We start from the raw sequence: 18539 nt of genomic DNA, 5'->3' as shown, positions 1-18539 counted from the left end.
TTTTTGCTCCAAAGAGCAGTACGACTTTAATAGGCACAATATTCACAGTCCTACACTGAAATTCAGAGTCTGCACAGTGCCCCCCTTAGTTTTCAACATGGAAACTGAAAGTGAGTGGTACTAGCAGAAATGGCCATTTTAAAATCTTCAGGGAAAGTTGAACAAAAGAGCTTTTTAAATTGAATGACACAAATTTCCAGAATTTTGCTATGGGTAATTCTATATCAAATCATCACACTTCTGGACTTCATAGAGTTGGAAAAGAGCTTTAAAACAATATGGGAACCATTTTTGTGCAAATTATATTTAGGGAGGTATAACCAGTCAAAGTCATAATCCCACCCCAGCAATAACTTCCAACTTTGTTTCCTTAAATCTCCCTTGATATTTATCCAAGAAATATGGAATTTCAGTTCCATGGGCAATTCATAAGACCAAATCACCATGCCAAGTTTCATTAAAATCTGAAGATGAGGTCCAAAAGTGTGATAATTTGACATGGAATTACCCCAATTCCTAAGGCTAGAGACATATTAGTTTAGTTGTACAAAACTTCAGTGTTTTACTCAGGATTCTGCATCATTTTGGATATTTAAGGACAATGGAGATGAACTGCAAAAATAAAAAGTAACAGCTGTTTTTAGTTAATGTAATTTCCTGCGTATTGATATTATACATTTTATAATAAGTACATCTTCTGAGACTAGTGTATAATATAGTTCTTTTGAATGCTTAACACTTTTACTATTCTTTATGGTTTGATAGGGGTTTGCAAAAATGTAACTCTCATGTAATGGGCCATTTGTGCCTTTTTTCCTTAAACTTTTGTAATGTTGTAGTCATTTAGCATCTTTCTTCTTACATGCTGAGCACCATAAAACTATTTTAGTGTAAGTTTAATAATGCTTTTAAAGACAACATAGGAGTTTGTGACTAATGACAATATGGTATCCTTTAGGTTTCAGTTGTAAACAGTTAAAATCTTTTTCTTTTAATGTTATGAGTGCATATTTTCTTTTGTCTTCCATTTATATTTTTCAGCTGATGTCATAGCCTTAATTTATAATTGGCTAATCTTTTTTAAGATGTTTACATTAGTAAGAGAATTACTTTTACTAGCCTCATTAGAAAATAATGTACATGTACTGCTTAAAATGCTGACCTTTGTATAGCTGTCAGTGCTAGAAAAAATATTTTAACATGGTCCAAAGTTAACATCTTTTAATTTTGAGTTTTTGTTCTTTATGTTATTTCTGCCTCATTCTGATTTCTTTGTAATATTTGGTTTTGCCTTTAGGACAAATGGAGAGGTAGCACTGCTGGAGTGTGTGTGATCAGAGTGTTGGCACCATGACTGAGTGTTTCTTGCCACCTACCAGCAGTCCCAGTGAACACCGTCGGGCTGAGCATGCTGGAGGAATGGCTCGCACCCCCAGCTCTGAGGAAATCAGCCCAACCAAATTCCCAGGGTTGTACCGTACTGGAGAGCCTTCCCCACCACATGATGGGTTACATGAACCCCCTGATGTAGTTTCTGATGATGAGAAGGAGCACAATAAGAAAAAGGGGAAATTCAAAAAGAAAGAAAAAAGAAGTAAGTAGCTAGTGATCTTAGAGTTTTATTTAGTAAATAATACTAATAATAATAACATAATTTTAGGTACAGAGGAGAACTGGGCAGAGCTCTGCTAATGCAATGACACAGTTCCTGAAAAAGTACAATAGCATGTTTGCACAGAAATAGCCACCAAGAGAGACGTGTTCTTATTCATAGACATAGACTTCCATTAGACTAGAATTATTTTTTCTTCTGCAAAAATATTTTTTAGTTGCATTGTCCTCCTAGTAATGCTGTTATTATTGTATTACTAAATTGCAATTTTGTCCAAACTGTAAGCACGGGCATATTACTGATAGCTTATAGTTTGTGTTGTGTTGCTGGAAAGATGAGTGTGAACACAACGGCTCTTTGGTTAACGTGATAAGCAGTGATGATGCTGTCCTAATTGTATACACATGTACTGACTGTCAGTCATTTAACCAACTGTCATTTTGGTGCATCTCTTTTGTACTTCTAGCCTCATTTACCATTTACCATTGTGATTAATTGTAGTTCTGAGCAACATGAGGTTTGCTTCATTTTTTTTTCTTCCATTGTTTTTAACCTTTTACTTTTCGGTGAATCACTCAGAAGTATTTTATGAATATTGATATTTTGGTAAGTCCCCTTGGATAAATTATCTGCTAAATGTTAATTTTGAACCCCTCAGTAATTGACATTTTAGTTGCACATTCAGTTGTTCAGATATTGAAATACATAAACCACAGAACCATATGTCTTTTTTTTATATAAAACAGACATCCATCCATCCATCCATTTTCCAACCCGCTGAATCCAAACACAGGGTCACGGGGGTCTGCTGGAGCCAATCCCAGCCAACACAGGGCACAAGGCAGGAACCAATCCCGGGCAGGTTGTCAACCCACCGCAGGACGCACACAAACACACCCACACACCAAGCACACACTAGGGCCAATTTAGAGTCGCCAATCCACCTAACCTGCATGTCTTGGTACTGTGGGAGGAAACCGGAGCGCCCGGAGGAAACCCACGCAGACACGGGGAGAACACTCCATGCAGGGAGGACCCAGGAAGCGATCCCAGATCTCCTAACTGCGAGGCAGCAGCACTACCACTGCGCCACCATGCCGCCCACATAAAACAGACAACTACTGTAAATTTGATTATGTGGATTTGGTGAAGGATGGGTGAATGGGCTGATAGTGACATTATTCTAGCCACAGACAACATCAAGGTGTATTCGCAATGTGTCAGGGTTAATTATTTCTTTGTGCAGAGCTCCCAGAGCCCTAGTATGTGCAATGGCCAGTTTGATATGCACAGCATGAAGTAAGCACATCTTGGTTTGCTTTTGATCATGTTAGTTTGTGTATGTAAATAAGGCAAAATATTGTTCTGGATGAACATAATGCAGTCATTAAGTGCAAATATTAGCAGGAATTTAGATACTGGTGCTCCATATATTTTCAGGCTCCTCCTTTGTGGATCACTCTGCATTTAAAAGGAAAACAATACTTTTCTCATCGGACAGAATGTTATACATTTCATTTCTAATGTTGATTGGAATCTTTTGAAATGTATAGAATATATTTATAGTTCAGAAGTGAATGTGATGGCCCTTGAAGTGCTGCTGCAATACTGTAATTAAAATGTATTTCACTTAAAGAAGCTTGATAAAAGGATTTCTGTAGGTGACTTTTTGCCTTGTAGATTTTAATAAATCTGTGGCAGAGCCTGGCATTAACAGCCCAAACTCATATCAGCACTTTGAGTCAACTTAAATTGGATTTCTTTTGAGTCATATTTAAATGCTGGGTATGGAGAGTTGGTGGAGTGTGTGATTTGGGATTTAAGTTATTATTTTTACCTTTATGTGTACAATCTGCTCACTTCCTTGGTGCATTTCTCTGTTTCCACCCTCTTCAAATTACCTCTCTCCTGCTTCAGTTCCTGGCCACCATTGCTTTAGATGTTGGGGAACTGTCATCTTCTAGGATGGAATTCATTTTTAAACTCTGTCAGTGGTTCACTACTTTATAAAATAAAGACTATTTAAGAAAACCTGCTGCAGTCTACATGAAGGCTGGATGTCAACAATCCTGAGAACACAGCCATAGTAAGAGTAAAATGCTCAATAGACACAAGAAGGTAATGTCCCTGAGTGGTCCCATTAGAGCCCTGACCTAAATTTAACTGGCAATCCGTGGAATCATAGAATGCAGTGCATCAGAATTTCTGCACAGTTCAGTTGCCCTTGATGAAATGAGCAATATTTCCCAAATCTATATAAATTACATTCATTCATTTCTATTTATACAAAATTATTTCCATAATAAAGATAAAAAAAGAGTACTTCCAGCAAGTTCTTCCAGCAAATGCTTAATTTGGGATGCATTTACCCAACATGTTTTTTTTTTTTTATTATAATTTTTACAGTTCAGTAAATATTAGTTGTCAGTGTGGATATGTGCTGGAGTGGACCCTTCAGTGGATTGTCTGGGGCCTGGGGTAGGCTTTGGCCTTTGACCCTGGATTAGTTTAAGCAGGTTTGAGAATGTTATGCTTTAGTCATGTCTTGGATATTTTCACTAATGGCTTGAATTTTGTTTTTAATTTAGATAAATGTAGTTTCCATTTGCAATACACCTGTAATGGCATTACTGTGTCATTCTAGTCAGACAGATGTTTTTTAAATGGGATAAAATATTTATTTTTGTATGCATTTTAATATTAACACTTGTAACATTAAAATATTTGTTTTGACTGAAATCTATGATTTATAAATTCATCAGACTATTCAAATAGTTTTTATAGTTTTACATATATTTAATAATATGCATTATAATTGGTTACAAATAAAAACACATGTATGAGCTACATATTTGATTTTAAAGGAATTAAATTTGTAAAAGCGTAATGAATGTTTCAGATACAATAGTAAGGTTTTCAAAAAATTTCGCCCATAACTTTTTCTTCACGTTTGAATTTTATTGTCTTAAATGGATTGCAGGTATTTGTATATTTTTTCAAAATTATTTTGGGAAAGTATCCAATGAAGTGATATTCCTGTAATTTATTTATTGTTATTTGCTTATGGCAGCTAAGAAAAATTAAAGTTGGAGGGAAACCTTGTAGGTTAAGTGTTGAAAGTGTGCTCTGAGATGGTAAAGTATTCACACTATTAACAATGTCTTTGTAGCTGAAGGTTATGCAGCTTTCCAAGAAGACAGCTCCGGTGATGAGGCAGAGAGCCCCTCCAAGATGAAGCGATCAAAGGGGATCCATGTGTTCAAGAAGCCCAGCTTTTCAAAAAAGAAAGAAAAAGATTTCAAGGTAAAGGAGAAGCCTAAGGAAGAGAAACATAAGGAAGACAAGCACAAAGAGAAAAAATCAAAGGACTTGACCGCAGCTGATGTGGTAAAACAATGGAAAGAGAAGAAAAAGAAGAAAAAGCCCAGTGCTGAGCCAGAAGTTGTTCCAGTAGAGGTGCCTAGTGCTCGGCCTGTTTTTGGAGTTCCCTTGGAAGAGGCAGTTGAAAGGACAATTGTGTATGATGGTATTCGTTTACCTGCAGTCTTCCGTGAATGCATAGATTACATAGAGAACTATGGCATGAAATATGAAGGCATCTATCGAGTATCAGGTACAAGGTTTTCAAAGTTACTATTAATGTTAAATTGATTGTTTGCTTTATTTAAGTAAATAGAGTTTATTTTGAGTTTAGGTTTACTTCTTTGAAAATAGTAAATTATTAATTCATATGAAATTCATTATATAAACGAGTAGTCTGTTTTTAGTTGAGATAAAGTAGGTTTCTGTTTTCTGCATTACAAAGTCCTGTAGTGACCTAAAAAAAACATTTATTTATCTATGTGTATTGGCTTTGAGAAGCACAGGCTGTTGGTAGTTTGAAATTCATGGTTGACATATTTAGGTTAGTTGTTTACTTTTCGGAGTAGTAAAATAAGAGAAGTGTATGTTTTTAGCAGTATAGCTCATTTTAGTTTTACTCCATGCTGCTTATTAATGTATATGTCATTGATGCATATGAAACATGGAGTGATAATGGACAGACTTGAAGGATAACTTTGCTATTTTTCAGGTGAGGTAACTTTTTTCATAATCATGGAATGTTGTCATTTGCTTCATACTTTTGTTTTGTTAGACGAAGCTGTTTGAGTTGCTCATATTTACATTTAAAAAAACGTATTATAGAAAAATATTAATATTATGTGAGTCAAGTCGCAGTGTCTGTCTTCATCACTGTACTTGTGAGATTCTCATTCATTCCCCAGATTTGTGTTTACTGGTAGCTAGGTTTCTGAATGATAAGACTACAAATATGCATTGATAGCATTTTTTTCATATTCACTATATTTTTATTATTAGGTTACTTTATATTTTCTAAACATTTGGTCAAACAGATGGTTCCTCATATCAAATATATTTCCGACTGTGAAAGTGAAAATGACTAGACATTAATGCATGTTGCTGAGCCATACCTGAGTCAAAATACACAGATGGCGAGGTGTTGTTGAGAATGTGGATGAAGGAAAGCTACAACTAGAGCAATTGGCATAGGAAGGTGTAGTGATTTGCAGCTGCTGTCAGGCTTAGAGTGTCTGGTACTGCATATATGGGAAATGTTCAGTTATGCCCACTGGGAGCAAATTGCTATTCTGCAGTTTAGTTGTGAAACATACTGTATATGTGTCCTACCAGAATATCTTTTTCTTGCAATATGATTTGTGTTGATCCTGGAATTATGACCTCTATCCAGCATGTAGGTCTGGAGATCTTTTTCAATTTTCTGAATAAAAAAGTTAAGAATAAGTGAGTGAAATTAGATGATTAAATGAGTGAAAATTTTTTACAGTGTTTGTTCATTGATTGTTTGACTGTAGATTTATTGCCTAGTTGACTACTCGTTACAACCTGGCCAGTCAGTCAGTTTTGAGACCTCACAGTGCTTTATCTGAAAAAAAAAAAAAACATTCTACTTCACAGCTGTTTATTGATTTATTGACAACTAGTCTTAGCATTACTTGTGGATTATTTTTGGTGTGCACATTAATGCCCCCTGTTACAGTATCTTTATTGTACAGGGTGGTCCAGATCTAATTATGCAGATCCAGGCCGTCTGGATGACTTTGATTTTTGTGGGGACCATTCCAGTTCGGTGCAAAGACGATTCTTCATGTCGTCAGTTCGCACAATTCTCGATGGTCCTGGATTTTTCGGGTGCTATTCTAATAAACTTAATAAGTTATAGTGTAATGAAAATTGCATAATTAGATCTGGACCACCCTATAGTTTTGTTCTGTGTAGCTAGAGACACGTTTTATTTAGAGGTTATTCAGTCACCAATTCTTCTGATCAACAGCATTTACCCCACACTCGCACTAATAAAAGAGAATTCCATTCACTTCAGTGTGTGAAATTAGTATTGTTAATGTAAAAAAAATCACTGTTATCTCATAAGACGATCTAATATGAAACTATGTTTATTTGACCTTTTTATGACTTTTTAAAATTATGTTGATTTTCCATTTTGGCAATTTATTAAAATTTCGATTTTTTTATAATTTAATGCTCATTTACTATTGAAGGAATGAAGTCCAAAGTTGATGAGCTGAAAGCTTCATATGACCGTGAAGAGTCTCCTTGTCTTGAAGAGTATGAGCCTCACACAGTAGCCAGTCTTCTCAAGCAGTATTTGCGTGAGCTGCCTGAAAACCTTCTGAGCCGTGACCTGACAGCACGATTTGAAGAAGTCTGTGGGCGACCATCTGATGCTGACAAAGTACAAGAGTTCCAGAAGATCTTAGCTGATATGCCAGTCTGTAACCGTTTGCTGCTTTCCTGGCTGATTATTCATATGGACCACATTATTGCCAAAGAGGCAGATACTAAGATGAATATTCAGAACATATCTATTGTTCTGAGCCCCACTGTACAGGTTAGCCTTTCCTCTGATCTCCAAGAACAATTAAAAAGATATGTTGCAAGAAACAAAATGGTACAATATTTAAATAAGATCAAATGTGGATTTAATAAAAAAAGTAAAAATGTCCCAAACCAAAAAGCTTTATTTTGTTAACAGAGTAAGCCAATAGGGTTTGATTTTAAGTAGTGTATATATGCTTAGCCTAACTTTTAAAAGTGTTTGTGAATAATTGCCTTTTTTTTTTGTTGCTGAAACTAAATGTATGGTTTCCGTTTTTAACAGCTCATAATTGGAGCAGTTAAGATGCTATGCAATCATATGTCAGTTTAATAATCAAATCCCCATGGGATTAATAAAGTTTATCTAATCTATTCTACCTGCTACTTTACAGTGTTTCAGTCTGAATTGCTATCACTTAAAATGTCAGAAAGTCAGCCCTTGATTTCAGGTACCATTAGTAGAGCAGTTTTTTCATGGTGTTCACAGATCCTTCAAAATGAATTCAGCAAATTGCCAATTGCATCAATAATGCATCAAGATTATCAGTATTTAAGTATTTTTAATATAGTAAAATTTTATGTATTGTAATAGATTATACATATTTACACATTTCTATATAATAAACATAATGTTAACAGAGTCACTTCCAACTTTTGCATCACTAAAGTAGAGCCCAGAATTGGTTGGCAGTTGCATTAACCTGGTTGAAAATACCAACTGTAATGGCTGCTGTAATGGAAGATTAAACAATCCTCTTGACATTCTAGTAATTAGAACAGGTAATGTGGACAGCTTTCATAGTCTATTTAATATTTTCAGTGCATCAGTAAATATTCAAAGTTGATTTCCACTCTTGCCTTAATCTTTGGGATTTTAATTTGCGTATATGTTGTAATTAGGCTATGGTACATTCCCTTCATTGTATTATTCTTGTTTGGAGTTGAACTGCTTTATCTAAAGTTCTCCAACAAACTATTTATACTATTTCTCAGTCGAGCTTTCTTATTAGGTTAAAACCTTGCACTGGATATCTTTAGAATGTTAATAAAACTTTAAACAGTTGTATCATTTAGAAGTTTCATAATTCTCATTCTTTACTGAGCATTCCCTGGTAAGTGCAGACACAGATAAAAAGTAATTAAATAATGATATGTAATGCTTTAATTAATGGGAGAAAGCATTATATTTTGAAAGTTAATACTGAGGTTGGCATTTAAATCTAAAATATGATTAAGAAATTGTGCACCAAACAAATAAACAGTGGTTCCAGACCAATACATAACTGTGCCTGATTAGGTTGCAATGTTTAAATATCAGTACCTTTAAAGAGGTAATATCACCCAGCATTTATTACCTAAAATTAATAATTTAACCTACTGTATTTTTTCTGTGTCAGTTTAGTTCTTTAAATTTTCAGTAATGCACAATGGTGTTATTAAAGTATTTTCCACTTAATTGAAAATGTGTTCTAGACAAAATAATGGTGTCATGATATGGCAACTTTTAAAATTTGCAATGAAAACCTTATGGTATTTATATCATTCATAAAGATATCATTACTGAGGTATAATTGCAAGGCTTTAATATCTTTTTGTTTGGTTTGAACCCACTGTGTGATTGTTTTACATGATTATGGATCAAGTAAATGGCTATGGCTCATCTTTACTTCTTGTCCTTTTCTCTGCAGATTAGTAATCGAGTGCTGTACGTATTCTTCACTCATGTGAAAGAGCTTTTTGGGGATGTAAAGCTCAAACCAGTGGTAAAACCACTTAGATGGTCAAACATGGCCACTATGCCTGCTCTGCCAGAAACCCAGGAGAGTATTAAAGAAGAAATACGCAGACAGGTTGGTTAAGGCATTACTATATTTATTTTAAAGAAATCATTACTTAGCAAACCATTATCAGCGGGTATGACATTATGAGGAAACGATGATATTTTATTAATAGTTTAGGGAAACCGTTTTTTGTTTTTTTTTCCTTTTTCATTTTTGTTTAAATCAATGAAGAAGTAAAACACTCCTCTCCTAAACAAAGCTGGAATACAGGTGATTGCATTGGAGGATAAGGTATATACTGTATAAAAGTGCAGAGGTTCACAAATGTTAAAAGTTGCATTACTCAAAGAATTTTTTTTTATCTAGCGTTGACTTTTATTTTGTCTGTCAAATGAGTGGCAAATGTCATGGAGTGGGATATCTTTATACTTTTTTATATTTTAAAAAGATTGTTTAATAAATTTCCATCTTTTTAAAAGAAGCCTTGCTGAGGTTTAAAGTAGATTCTAGACAAGGTGTTAAAGTGGAATAATTTGCCCTTACGGCATATTTTATTTGCATGGTGTAATGCTCAAACATCATGGTCAAGCTTAGAGCAAAAACACACAGTTGAAACTGCATTAAGACTTAAGTTGTTTCGTTTTGGCTTAGTTTATTTTCTTGTATTTTTTTAATTTTGATTAATATTTTTATTTATTCTTTGTAATTTTATTTTTAATTTTGTGGCATTTTCACATCCCCATTTTATTTAGTAGCCTTCGACATTTTGTGCATTGTTCTCCATTGTTGTTCATAGCAATGGCAGTCATTATTAATTATGGGACATGAAAGTCATGTGAATGATGTGGTGGACAAGCCTTAATTATAAAACATGCTGCAGCCCACAAGAACAAGACAAAAGAAAAACCAAGGGGAGTGAGGGATAAAAGATTTTCCAGATTATTAATGTAGATTTTGGGTTTTGCCTTGCGCTTGTCTTAACTTCGCATTTTTGATTTTCATATTTTTATTCTGGTTTGATTTCGTGTTTTAATTTTTAGAGCTAAACATTTAATATGATCACACATTTATCATGACCTATTTCAATCCATTTCTTAAAATAAAGATATTATGCATGATCTGTTATTACACTGCTTTAATTTTGCAGTTTTTGTAATTTCACACTTCAAATATTACATTTGTCATTAGAGTGAGACAAGGAGAAATAATTACTCTTTGAAGTGTAACTGAACACTAATGTTTCTTCACAATTGAGTGTTTTTTGTTTCTGTTAATTAATTCTGGTTAGTTGTTGTTTATTCCTTGTTTGATTTATGGATTTTTAGTATCTCTTCCACATACTTTTATTAGACACATCATATAGTCCTCAATACCTCATTAAATAAAAGCTTTCTGTCTGTATGCTAGCCAATGAAAGAACTATGTAACAAATTTAGATTGGGTTTTTCTCTAGAATTTGCTTGAACATTCTGGTTGATTTTGCAACTTCTTTCATCGTGCTAAGCATTATAGTTCGATTGCAGCACCAATTTATTTACACGAATCTGAGAGACAGGCTGCAGGCCAAAGGGGCGGTGGGGGGAGGCAGGACCTCGGGAGTAGGGAGCCGGGCAGGACCATCTTCACTCACGCATCAGCCTCAGTTCGAATCTACCCCTTGCCACGTGTTTGAGCATACCTTGCCTCCGCTTAGCTAGCGATACCTGTTTGTTCAGCAGGCATTATCATCTAGAGATGGTTAAGAAGTAACATTTGACATTTTTGAGAGAGAGAGGTCGCAGCTATATGTGTTTTAGAGGGTACCTGCTCATTGGCAGAGATATCGCAGCCACATGCTTTTCTTCCCATGCGGGGGACGCTCTCCCGTCAGAGCTGAACATGATCAGATACAGTGGCAACGTTTGACGTTGGAGCATACCTACCTTCCGCTTGGCCAGAGATACAATGGAACCTCGGTTCACGAACGTCTCTGAACACGTACAAATCGGGTTACGACCAAAAAGTTCACCAAACTTTTGCATCTGTTCATGACCACTTATTCTGTCTCTGCCTGTACTGTACATTGTTCTCGGTGCATCATGCAGAGGGACTCTCCCTCAAAACTGTAACCTCCTCTCAACTCCACTTCCTCCTGTGATATAGCATGAAGCGAGAGCGCAGGCTCGCATGCTGCTGAGCAGGGAGCCTGGGTGTTTGTCTCAGTGTTATTCAATGTTTTTACATTTAGTTTACTATTACACTGTGCATTCTATGGTATAATTAACTATTTTTGTGTTTTAAAAATCTTTAAAGAAAATATATTTATATACAGTTTGTATGGTCTGAAACGGATTAATTGTATTTACATAAAATCCTTTGTGAAAAATTACTTCGGGTCACAACCAAATCGGGTTACGACCAGAGTTTTGGAACGAATTACGGTCGTGACCCGAGGTTCCACTGTACCTTGCTAACTTTTTTCATTTTTGGCAAAGACATCACAACTACATTTTCACCTCTGATAGCCCCTTGTATATCAAGAGGCCCTTAGATACGAATGCTAACAATATAAATTCTTCTCAATACAAATGATCACATTTTTTTTTTTTTGGATTTTTAAAGTTTGTCCTGTTTCACTACTACGTGTGCAGAGCTGCGGGGGACAGCTAGTTAAAGATAAACTGAGAACACGATAACCTGCTACTTTGTCCATTTCATGAAAACCTCTGCTTCTGATTAGCCCAGAGCACCAATTTATTTACAGGTTCATGCATTCATTTTGCAGAATAATATTTATTGTCCCTAAATGAAGTTTATTTAACCAACTTTTTCAAGATTTTATAAGGTATAGACTTACTAGATTCATTCAAACTAAATGTAGACATACATGGGTTATCATATTGGATGTTTGAGTACCTTTTTACACTTTAAAACTCACTCAAATGATAAATGATTATAGACAGGCTCATGAGAGGCCTTGTGCGGCAAGGTTCTCATTAAGAGTGTGCAGTTTGACAGTGTGAAGAATGATGTGGTATTATGCTGCATGTCTGCTTTTACAGTAACTGGGCTCACTTATCAGTGTTGGTTTGATCAGCCCATATTTTATGATTAGTGGACCCAGTTACTTGTGTTAATATGTTAAAATTAAAAACATGTAATGGTACAAGGAAGCTGCTGGGCGCAGTGTTCCTCAGTATTTCTTCTTTGAAGATTTGATCATGATATTTCTCAAAAGAAATATCATATAGTAATGGTTCTCTTGCTACATCGTGACCAATTTGTCCTTTTTGTCTTGCACCCTCAAATGTTTTTCAGCTACATTTGGAAAAACATCAAGAAGCAAATCTGTGTTTGCTAGTTGAAGCTGAAATACAGAATCCGCTTACTTGATCTCTCACCTGTCAAGAAAATATTAGGAGCCCATAAGTTCCTTTGATTGAATCCAGAAATATCTCATGCCCTGCGACTAGCAGCATTAAGAAGTTCAAAGACTTTCTCTAAATTTTGTGCTGATTTTAAAAACTGTGCAGTCAGAAATTTCATTCTGTATGCACATGCTAAATGTATGCCTTTCAATAGATATTGTTGACAACACTGGTCCTTGTCTTCAGCTCACCATTAATTTACACTTTCTGCAAAATGTCATGCCTTATGTAATCCACTTCACTCCTTATAAAGCTTTTGAGTATACATGATCAAAAGGTGAATTCTTGCACAGGCATTCTTCTCTGGTTGAGTATTTGCAGTTCTTTTGGGTATTAAAATATTCTACATATTTATACACACACACACAGTTACAGTTCTTGCCAGCATACTAAGCATCTTTAGATTGCTGAGTAAACCACCAGGATCTCTTTTTCTGACTGAATATGACAACAACTTACAAGCAGTCAAAGATGTAGGAGAGTCCATTTCCAGTCCACACTTGTCTTATGGTGCTCAGCAATGTGCAAACAAAGGAATTTAGCTGAGCATCTGTGTATTTGGACAGATTATACCCACATATGTGTTAGGTCACAGAGTCTAATGAATCATTCCTTTTACTATTATCATTCCTTTTATGGATGGCTTAATTGTTAGAAATTAGACCCAAATGTATTAACTTTCAGTTATTTTGTTTGTACTTAGTTTTAGAGTGGTTTTTGTGTGTGTGTGTGTGTACGGGAGGGTATGGTGTTGAAAAGGTTTTGAATCTGACCTATTAAGAGAAATACCACCAAAGGTAAACAAGTTTTATTCTTTAGCATAACCCCTGTGAACACTAATATACAGTACTTGTTATAATGATCACAAAGCTTTGCTTTGACACTCATATAAAGTATTTTGCATGGCTAATGCAACCATGTTGCACTTCAAACATGCGACGAGATATGGAGCATATTTGTAGTGTATATGCTCCATATCTCGTCGCATGTTTGTAGTGTGGCATCTCTTTGAGTTTTACAGCCTTTGCAGCAGAAAGTGAAGAGTGACCTTGCTAATGTTCAGTTTTTCAGAAGTAGATACATTCAACTGACCCATTGTTGCAGTGTCTGCTAACTCACACAATATCACTCTTTGATTGTCTGACATGACTTGTTTACTTTTGGCAAAACTTCCTTATCTCTTGTCTGTGGCAAAAGGTTCTGGTTCATGCTGACTCGGCAAGAGTGGATCTTCAAAGGCATTTTACTTTCTTGTTTTAGAAATTTAGTGATAAGAGAATACTTGATTTTGCATTTTTTAGCATCCCACTTGACTTGGATCTGAAACGAGAAGCATACAGCACACAATAAACCACAAATGCAATTCACATAACGTACACAGAGCTTATATTTGGAATCTTACAAAATATCGTTACTATAGAATACACTTTTCAGACTCGGCTTTATCACCTTTCTTATGTCATATGGTGAAGTGTTTCAGTGCTCCATTAGCTTTCAGACATTTTGTTAGTCTGGAAATACTCTTAGCTTAAGCTGATGTTACATTTGGCAACTTCTTGTCATAGGGTATGCAGATCTGACAACCGCAGTCACAGACCTCTTTGCCGCACTATTTCAATTTATGCTACTGAAAATTGTCGCCCAGGCAACATTTAGCAATTGAGTGCTGACCTACTAACACAGTCGTGCTGACCCATTCTTGTGACTGCCAATAATGTGCTGCTTGACAGAGCTGGCACTGTATGAAAGGTTAACAGGTACAGCAAGTTCAGTCACAGTCTCTGCCATTTATCCTCTTTTCCATTGTGTTTTAGTGCATAAAACATGACACATCAGAAAGACAACCTCTCTTTTGTTTGTCAGGTTCAATACCCCCACATTCCTTATTCTTCATTACTACATTCTATGCATTGTACTTCCAGAATTATCATTCATTGGTTTTAGGCTCTCGTGCACTTAGACCCTACCCATGCACCTAAAGACAAAATCAAAATTGTTTAATTTTATTGGAGAAAGTCATCGGATATTTGGGGTGTCACATTAGGCAGTCAGCTCACTAGGATTATGTAAATGAAGGCTATGACTGAAAAGTGCTTCGAAAGTCGCCTAATGTGATATAGCCATTAATTGTAAAGGTAGAATAAATCTAGGCTAGCACAGGTCCATTAAAAGCATATACGCATACAAAAAGGGTGAAAAATAATTACAAAGACAAAGTTGCAGTCATAAAATTGATAGCATAGCAGAAATTAAATCCTGGTTTTCTTTGAATTTTTTTAAATAGTGACAAAACTGAGGTTCTCCTCATTGGTACAAAATCAACATTATCCAAAACTGATCACTTTTCCTTTGTTACTGATAATTCTTCTGTCTCCCCTTCCCCACAGGTGAAGAGTCTGGGTGTCATCCTTGATAGTACTTTATCCTTTCAGTCTCACATCAATAACATCTCCCGGTCTTCATCTCTCCACTTGCGTAACATTAATCACTCCCCACACCACTGCTATCCTTGTTCATAGCCTTGTCACTTCTCATCTGGATTATTGCAGTTCCCTTTTCTTTGGTCTTTCCCGCAGATCTCTTTATAAGCTTCAACTGGTCCAGAATTCAGCTGCCCGCATCATTACTAGAACTCCCTCCCTCACCATATCACTCCCGTTTTGCAGCAGCTTCATTGGATTCCAGTTAAGTTCCGCATTCAATTCAAAATTCTTCTGTTAACTTTTAAGGCTATCCATAACCTTGCCCTCCTTATCTGTTTGACCTCCTCCATGTTGCCATTCCCTCCCGCACTTAGATCCTCTTCCTTCATCCACTTGACTGTCCCCTTCGTCCGTCTTACCACTACGGGGAGCACAGCATTCAGTTGCTCTGCTCCCCAGCTCTGGAACTCACTACCTGAGCTTAGAAATATTGAATCATTTTCACGTTTCAAATCTAAACTTAAAACTCATTTGTTTAAGACTGCTTTTTCTTTTTGATTACAATTGATCTGTCTGATTTTAATTTTATATTTTACTTTTGTTTATAATCTTATGTTTTATCTATTGTTTGGTGTCCTTGAGTGTTTAGAAAGGCACCTACAAATAAATAAAATGTATTATTATTATTTATTATAATATTATTATTATTATTTATTATAATTTTATTATTATTATTAAGTATAGACCATTTTATTCTTTACATGCAATCATTGAGTCCCCATTTGAAAACAACAGCTCCCCCACCAACATTGATTAAAATGATGAGCATGGCAAGCTTCAGCTGTAAAGAGTTAACTCCACAACCAAAGGTTGAAAGATTTGTTCTAGGAAAACAATTTCCAGCTTTCTAAACATTTTGTGTGCAAAAGGATTCTATTTATAAATAAATAGCTGGTACGAGTGTTTGTTTACAGAGGTAGAAGTTGCATATTGTTTATGGCGATATCTTAATGTTTTATGGTGTTGTGTTTTTTGCTTTATTTTTTTAGATCTCTTTAGGTAACAATCATATGCCATTTTTCATTGTTTGTAAGTGTCAAGCTTTCAGCTGAATACTTTATATCTGTGTATTGGGGAAAAAAGAAATTTTATATTGGTTTGCGTTAACACGTCTTACGTACATTTTGTGACCAGAAAACACAAAGGAACTGTTAGATGACAAAACTGGTAAAAGGACAAAAATATATATAATAATGTTAAATTGCATTAAATCAGGATAGATCCAGATCATTGAGGTAATTTGTGTGCCAATGTGTGACATCCCAAAATTGTCTAAAAATAATGTTACAGAAAATGGGGTGTGTCAGTTAAAGTTACTTGTATTGTAACGTTATATAAGTGTTTATTCCAAATAGAATGTGAATGTTGATATAGGTAGATAACTTCAGTGTATTTAAAATTTAGTTAATATTCCCTTAGATTTCCAAAGACAGGTACTTTTCTGTGACCTCAAGGGGGAAAAAAAAGCTTCTCACTTGGATTGGCTCAGTTTATCCAGTTTTTCTGGTTGCAATGAATAATCCCATTCTTTGCTCATGATTTGCTAAAGATTGTATCATGTCAAGGGATTAAGTTCCTAATTGTCAGTTTGTATCATAATAAATGTGAAGGTTTATGCTTTGCCACAGAAGGGGTCGTTTATTCACTTGTAACAAACAAGTAATTCAAATAAGGTGTTTTAAATAAACACGGTTACTTGATTGGCCACTACCTTTTGCCCTTATCTCCCTGCCAACCTGATCAAGAAAAAGTAGTTATAGGTTGATTATCATAAAATAGAACACTAAGTAGTTTTATACATTAAAATAGCCTTATAACCCATATAACTACCTGTACCCCTGTGTAAATAATTTCAAAAGAAAAAAATTATATATACTATTATATTTTTACAGGAGTTTCTTTTAAACTGCCTTCATCGAGATCTGCAAGCTGGAGTTAAAGACTTGTCAAAAGAGGAGAGACTGTGGGAAGTTCAACGAATACTAACTGCATTGAAGAGGAAGCTCAGAGAAGCCAAAAGACAGGTACATTTGTAACGGCCGACCCCTTGTTTCCAGCCGGCAGCTACACCTCCAAGACCTGTGGCCTGGATAATTTACTGAGAAACCTTTCCTGTCAAGCCGTACTCCTACACAGATAAACTTTCCCCACAATCGACGGTTTGAAATGCAAAGACACAGTAGGCAGAATGTAAAATTAAACAGGAATAAATGTATTAGATGAGACAAGACACGCCACAAGACAAATGCACACCCAAATATTCCTCCACCCCAACAATCCCAAAGCAAAACTGAAAATATATATATACAAATCCCCTCCCTTGTCCACGTAACATATAACACACACCACACAAACGACAAATGACTAGCAAACAGAATGATCGTGAACTTGAGTCCGAACGTGAATAAATGTCCTGAATACGGATACTGATTAGCGGCAATTGTAGTGTTTGTATTTCCCGGCGTTTGGAACAACCTCACCGTGATTCCTCGGCGTGTGGCGAATGATGATTCGACCCCGGGGTCTTCAGCGGCAAGCAGGTTGAAAGGCAGTCCGGATGAATGAAAAACAAACTGGATCAAAGCGCAATGAAAATGATTCAGCAGGCAGGTTGTATTCGTGAATGCGGTATTGGTTCTCCTCTTTCTCTCTCTCTCTCCTCGTGCTAGTTCTCCTTTCGTCTCCTTCTTTTCTCCTTAAATAGTGACGGCAGTAATTGATTAATTGATACACAGGTGCTTTCCAGATTAGTGGTTGTGAACTCCTCCCATCATCCGTCCTCCTTTACGGGGACAACATTAACTGATACACATACACGCAGTCAATGGGACAATGAAACGAGACATGCACAGAACTGACATTTAAACACTAACTATGTGGCACCGCTACACATTTGCAGAGGCTTTAGAATCATTTTGGAGAACCAGAATCTTTTTACTGCTGAGCCACTAAAGTTGATGGTATTTGTTTCAATTGACCCCCTGAATATTCTGAGGTGCTAATATGACCAGACCTGAGTAAAATACACAATTTAAAACAGAAAGAATTAACACACAACACATAAACATTTTGTTACATAAGTTAGTTACCATATGTTCATCATCTATACAATCACCAGGTAATATAAAACAATGGATAAATAGATAGATCCTTTCTGATCCTTGAGGATAAATGTACCTGCTATAGCAGCAACATAGAACATAAAGAGCAAATTATTACATATAATTTAGGAAATAACTGTACGTTATAAGTAGGGTGTTGTACAACATCCTGTACACTTTATTCTAAATAATAAAGGACCTGAGCTGCATCTATTCATATTTGTAAAACTTGTTCCTCA

The 18539-nt window shown here is 35.6% G+C and overlaps 1 protein-coding gene across 2 annotated transcripts in view; it reads left to right on the top strand.

The window, feature by feature from the left end:
• The window catches only part of ralbp1 (ralA binding protein 1), a 67512-nt gene that overhangs the window by 33759 nt on the left and 15214 nt on the right, over positions 1-18539 (top strand). For both annotated transcript variants that reach the window (XM_039754774.1, XM_039754775.1), the window contains exons 2-6: positions 1298-1594; positions 4782-5225; positions 7192-7541; positions 9217-9378; positions 17092-17223. In XM_039754774.1, coding sequence (XP_039610708.1) covers positions 1351-1594; positions 4782-5225; positions 7192-7541; positions 9217-9378; positions 17092-17223 — 1332 coding nt within the window. In that variant the 5' untranslated portion in view covers positions 1298-1350. The remainder of the gene's footprint in view (positions 1-1297; positions 1595-4781; positions 5226-7191; positions 7542-9216; positions 9379-17091; positions 17224-18539) is intronic.

Source organism: Polypterus senegalus, chromosome 5 (assembly GCF_016835505.1).
Source record: "Polypterus senegalus isolate Bchr_013 chromosome 5, ASM1683550v1, whole genome shotgun sequence".
NCBI lineage: Eukaryota > Metazoa > Chordata > Cladistia > Polypteriformes > Polypteridae > Polypterus > Polypterus senegalus.
The sequence above is the reverse complement of the archived record's forward strand: the minus strand, read 5'-3'. Positions and strand labels throughout refer to the sequence as shown.